The 5,086-nt window shown below is 60.2% G+C and overlaps 1 protein-coding gene across 1 annotated transcript; it reads left to right on the plus strand.

The window, feature by feature from the left end:
- Positions 1 to 3: 3 nt before the first annotated feature.
- On the plus strand, positions 4 to 4,627 carry FKBP8 (FK506 binding protein 8, 38kDa; the record flags this gene model as incomplete). Its single annotated transcript, XM_010185701.1, is given in 9 exon segments — positions 4 to 204; positions 348 to 454; positions 456 to 533; positions 711 to 799; positions 1,111 to 1,328; positions 1,403 to 1,575; positions 1,675 to 1,752; positions 3,969 to 4,106; positions 4,541 to 4,627. Coding segments are annotated over 9 exon segments (1,169 nt in total), but the record flags the coding sequence as incomplete, so codon positions are not given.
- Between the last annotated feature and the right edge of the window lie 459 nt (positions 4,628 to 5,086).

The raw sequence follows: 5,086 nt of genomic DNA on the forward strand, positions 1-5,086 counted from the left end.
CACCGCCGGCTGATGCCGCTCAGCTGGATACGGTGGAGGATTTCGAGGTCCTGGAAGAGGAGGAGGAAGAGGAGGAAGACCTGAGCGAGCTGCCCCCGCTGGAGGATGTGGGCAGGCCGGCCCCGCCGCAGGAGGACACCCAGCCCTCGGAGCAGGCTGGGGGGCAGGTGGCTGAGGACCCCGAGGAGTGGCTCCAGGTTTTGGGTGAGAGCCGGGACAGGGGGGGCCCGCCTCACAGGCCTCCCTGCGGCTCTGCCGGTGCTCCCTGTGCCAAGAGTGGGACGGTGGGAGCAAGGCTTTTCCCTCCTGGCTGTGGGCTGAGGCGTCTCCGGCTTCTCCTTGCCCAGGGAGCGGCTTGCTCAAGAAGAAGACGCTGGTGCCGGGCCAGGGGGTGGACACCCGTCCCCACAAGGGCCAGAACGTGACCATCCGCCTGAAGGCCACGCTAGAGGATGGGGGCGGGGGGGGGGGGAAGCGTGGTGGAGGAGAACCCTGCCCTCACCTTCACGCTGGGGGACTGCGATGTCTTGCAGGTCAGGCCTGGGAGAAAGCTCTCCTGGTTTTATCGCTGCCTTGGTTTTGCCTTGTGAGGCAGGACCTCACCTTGGGAGGCACAGGGAGGATTTGGTGTTGGTGACATCCCCGTTTGGGGGGTCAGAAGCATCCCCTCTGCCCTTGCGTATGCTCCCTCCCCACAATGTTCTCTGTAGGCTCTGGACCTGTGTGTGCAGCTCCTGGAAATGGGGGAGACAGCTTTGATTGTGTCAGATGCCAAGTACTGCTATGGCGCTCAGGGCAGGTGAGTGGGGAGTGCGTGGGGTGGAGTAGGATGGCCTCAAACAGGGCTGTGACAGGCATCCCTGGTGTCACCCTTGGTGACAGCCCAGCCAGCAAGCCACAGTGTCTGTGTGCAGAGAGACCCGGCTTGCTTGCCACATGCAGGGGACAGCAGCGTGTCCTGCCTGGGGGGGATGATCTGTATGGTGGCCTGTCCTGTGGAGTCTCCACAGCTCTGATTTCTGGGCCACAGTACTAAATCCAAGTTGCCTAGTGGCTTGTGGAGCTGGCAAAGGTGGTAACGGTGCCATGGCTGTGTCCCCTTCTGCGCAGGAGCCCTGACGTCCCACCCAACGCAGCCCTCACTCTGGAGGTGGAGCTGCTGGCAGCTCAGGACGCGCCGGACCTGGAGCTACTCAGTGGGAAGGAGAAGATAGAGCTGGCCAATCGAAAGCGGGAGCGCGGCAACTTCTTCTACCAGCAGGCAGATTACGTTCTGGCCATCAACTCCTACGACATTGCCCTCAAAATTATCGGTTCCAGCTCTAAAGGTACCTGCTCCCGCTGCAGGTGGGGGCTGCCTGGGATCCCCTCCCACTCTAACCCGGCTCTGGGGTCTTTGCAGTTGACTTCAGCTCAGAGGAGGAGGCCGAGCTGCTGGACGTGAAGGTGAAATGTCTCAACAACCTGGCAGCTTCACAGCTTAAATTGGACCATTATGAGGCGGCCCTCAAGTCCTGTAACATTGTTCTGGAGCACCAGCCGGAGAATATTAAGGCTCTTTTCCGAAAGGGCAAGGTGAGGCAGGCGCTGCTGTCTGTTCCCCATGGCGTGATGGCAGGCGGGGATGAGGTCTGACCTCAGCTGTCCATGCTCAATCCTTTCCTTGCCTTCCAGGTCCTGGCTCAGCAGGGCGAATACAGAGAGGCCATCCCCATCTTAAAGGCGGCATTGAAGCTGGAGCCATCAAACAAGGTAGACCGCTGTGGGTGGTTCAGGTGACCCTACTGAGCTGGGTGTCTCCTTTTGGCCGTGTCCCTGCAAACCTCTGTGTCCCCCGTGGCTGAAGCCCCCCCATAGCTGAAGGGAGGCTGGAAACAGCCCCCGGGGGTCTGGGCAGCCATGGAGCAACACGCTGTGTGGTGCAACGTCTGAGCATGGCTGGGCTGGTGGGTCCCTTATCTCCGTGTTGCGTCTCCCTCTTTGCCCTTTGGTCCCTGCAGTGGCAGGACTCTGCCAACCCATCCCTGCTTTGGTAATTCTGCATATACAGTCCTGGCTGCTCCGGCTTCCCCGGGTGGCTCCAGTGCCTCGTGCCACGGCTGCGGGATGTGGAGTGGAGCTGAATCCCCACAGACTTGCTCAGCAGCCTGGAGCGTGATTCACTGGGCGTCAGGAGCAGCCCAGACCTCGGTCCAGTGCCCAGGACAGGGCGAGCGCTGGGTCAGGAATTTCCTGTTGGTTAATGATCAGCTGCAGGGCCACAGCCTTGGGAGAAATCAAACCCCAGCGCCAGGAAATGGCCCCGGCAGGAGCAAGCCTGGGCAAGGAGAGGCAGGGAGGTGCTGTGGGGTTGAGGTAGGGGGCTTGGTTCTGCAGGTGGCCTTGAGTCCTTGACTGGGTCTGTTGTTTTATTTGCCTCTTCTCTGGGAGTTTCACCCCACCATCACAGTTTGTGTCATGATCTGTGTCATGACTTAAATTTGAGAAGAAACTTCTTCTCAGTGAGGGTGACAGAGCACTGGAACAGGCTGCCCAGAGAGGTTGTGGAGTCTCCTTCTCTGGAGACATTCAAAACCCGCCTGGACGCCTTCCTGTGCAACCTCATCTGGGTGTTCCTGCTCCGGCAGGGGGATTGGACTGGATGATCTTTTGAGGTCCCTTCCAATCCCTAACGTTCTGTGATTCTGTGATTCTTCTTTATCTGGTGCCTAGAAGTTGTGGGTAGAATGTGACGCTGAATGCAGGTGCTCGGTGGCCCCGCAGCACCCATAGAGCTTGGAGAGCACCCACGGGGAGGGATGGGCAGAATCCCAAACCCTTTGCCACAGTTTAGGGTGGGCAGCCATGTGAGTGAGCAGCAGAAGCAATGCAGGCTGCACCCCCTGTGTGTCTCCAGCATGTCACTGCTGCTTGCCAGCCCATTCAGATGAAACTTTTAATTGGAAAAAATCACAATTCCTGGCAGTGACGTTACCAGTAGAACCACAAATACAACAAATTACTGGCCTCTCCGGCCGGCTGCCGGGACTCCTGGGGAAGTGGCAGTGCCGCTCCAGATGGCAGCGTTAAATACGCATCCGTGAGTCACGAGCTGTGGCTACCAGTGGTGAAAACAGGCTCGAGAAACTTTTGGCTCCACCTGTCTTGGATGAGGAAATGCAGTTTTCTGGGGCTGTTGGCACCTTTCAGGTGTTACAGGCCATCATCTGCTGGGCTCGCTTCTCCTGACCCCTTGGAAACGCGTGTTCTGGGAGCAGGGCAATGCTGGTGTCTGTCCTGCACTGACATGCCAGCTCCAGTTAGCTCAGGGGTGCCTGCCGGTGCTTTGCTGCTTTGCACACTCCAGACATCCAAAGTCTCAGTTGAAGGCAGCATTGCTGAGTGTGGTGTGGTCTGATGAAGTCCTGGCCAAGCTCCGGGTGAACCAACACGGACCGGAGCCAGCGTGGGTCCATGCCGGTGTTTCAGGGAGGCGTTGGAGCAGCCCAGAGTGCAGTGTCCCCGGCAGAGGGCACAGCACGGCCGCTGCACCGACGCTGTGCCACCGCAGCCACCTCACGTCCTTCCTGCCACCGTGGGCTTGGGCAATGGCTGGCGATGCCTGCTGTGTTCAGCTCGCTGCTGGTTCTCATGGCTTTCTGGGAGCCTGCGAGCTCTATGCAGGACACAGAGCTTTCTCCTGCAGTGCATCCTCCAGCCCCGGCTGTCGCTGCCAGGCAGGGAATGGCTTGGATGGCCAGAAAGGACAGAGGGGCACCCAGACCCAGCCTGGATGCCCCATGCCAGCTGGGTGCAGCCCCTCAGTGCATGGGAGCAGGTCAGGATCAGGCCATCAGCCCCCCCAGCTTCTTCTAAGTTGTGCCATGAAGGCCTTGCGTGGCCCTGGGGTGACTGGACCTGCTAGTGGTGGCACTGTGGTCCCTGTCCCCTCCAGGGCCATAACCATAGCCCCGCACTTTCCTCCCCAGACTATCCACGCTGAGCTCTCCAAGCTGGTGAAGAAGCACGCAGACCAGAAGAACATGGAAACAGAGATGTACAGAAAGATGCTCGGGAATCCCAGCGCTGCCGGGACCCCGGGGAAGTACAAAGACAAATTATCCTGGGTAAGGGCTGGTCCTGACCTTCCTGGGGGCTGACCGAGTGGGTGGGGGTCACCCCTGGGGTGGAGAGCGCTGGGCTGGGCACAAGGGATGTGTTTTGGAAGACGCCGATAGCTGCAGCTGTGCTCGTGACTCTGTCCAGCGGGGCCAGCAATGCCAGCTGGAGGCTGCAGACGTTGCTTCCAGCTGTCGCACTCGGGACCCCGCTGGCGGTGGAAAGCGCTGTCAGCTGGACTCCAGCAGCACACGCTGTCCCTGTGGATGTGCTGGCCGCACGCTGGGCACAGCCGACGCAGCACTTGCCTTTTTGGGCTGTGTTATCTCGGTTGTGCGCTGGGAGCTCGGTGCTGCCCTGCCGTCCCATGCCAGCGCAGGCAGGGCTGCCTGTCCAGGGCTCATGGCATGTCACACACATCCCATCACCTTCTTCTCCTTAGTCCATCCCCTGGAAGTGGCTCTTCGGTGCAACAGCCATCGCACTCGGTGGTGTGGCCTTGTCCGTGGTGATTGCAGCGAGGAACTAAGGATGGTGGCGGGGTGGCTCTGTGGCACAGGATCTGCGTGGGGATGTGCCTCTCTCCTGCCAAGGGGCTTCCTCTCCATTGACCTATCCCCATGGACTCGCAGTTGCAGAAACACAGATGCTTTTGCTGCTGGAGGTGCCCGATCCCCCTCCTGATGTCCCCCCTGTGTCCCTCTGGGGTGCAGTTGCAGGGATGGAGCCACAGGCAGAGCAGAGACCCCCAAGCACCTTCCTGGCAATTAGGGGCTCCAGCCCCCAGCCCTGAGCACACGGGGGGGGTTGGGAGCTCCTCCTGCACGCTGGTATGCTGTGGCTGTTCCCAGCCCAGTGAGCCCCAGTGGATGCCGCAGTCCTGCCAACATGGTGGGGTGGCACATGGAAGTGTCCCACATGGGTATGAATGAACCCAGTGGTTCCTGCAGCTGGGCCCAGCTGCAGGAAGGGAAGTGTGGCTGTGGCC

This window comes from Mesitornis unicolor, unplaced genomic scaffold (genome assembly GCF_000695765.1).
Source record: "Mesitornis unicolor isolate BGI_N332 unplaced genomic scaffold, ASM69576v1 scaffold40985, whole genome shotgun sequence".
Taxonomy (NCBI): Eukaryota; Metazoa; Chordata; class Aves; order Mesitornithiformes; family Mesitornithidae; genus Mesitornis; species Mesitornis unicolor.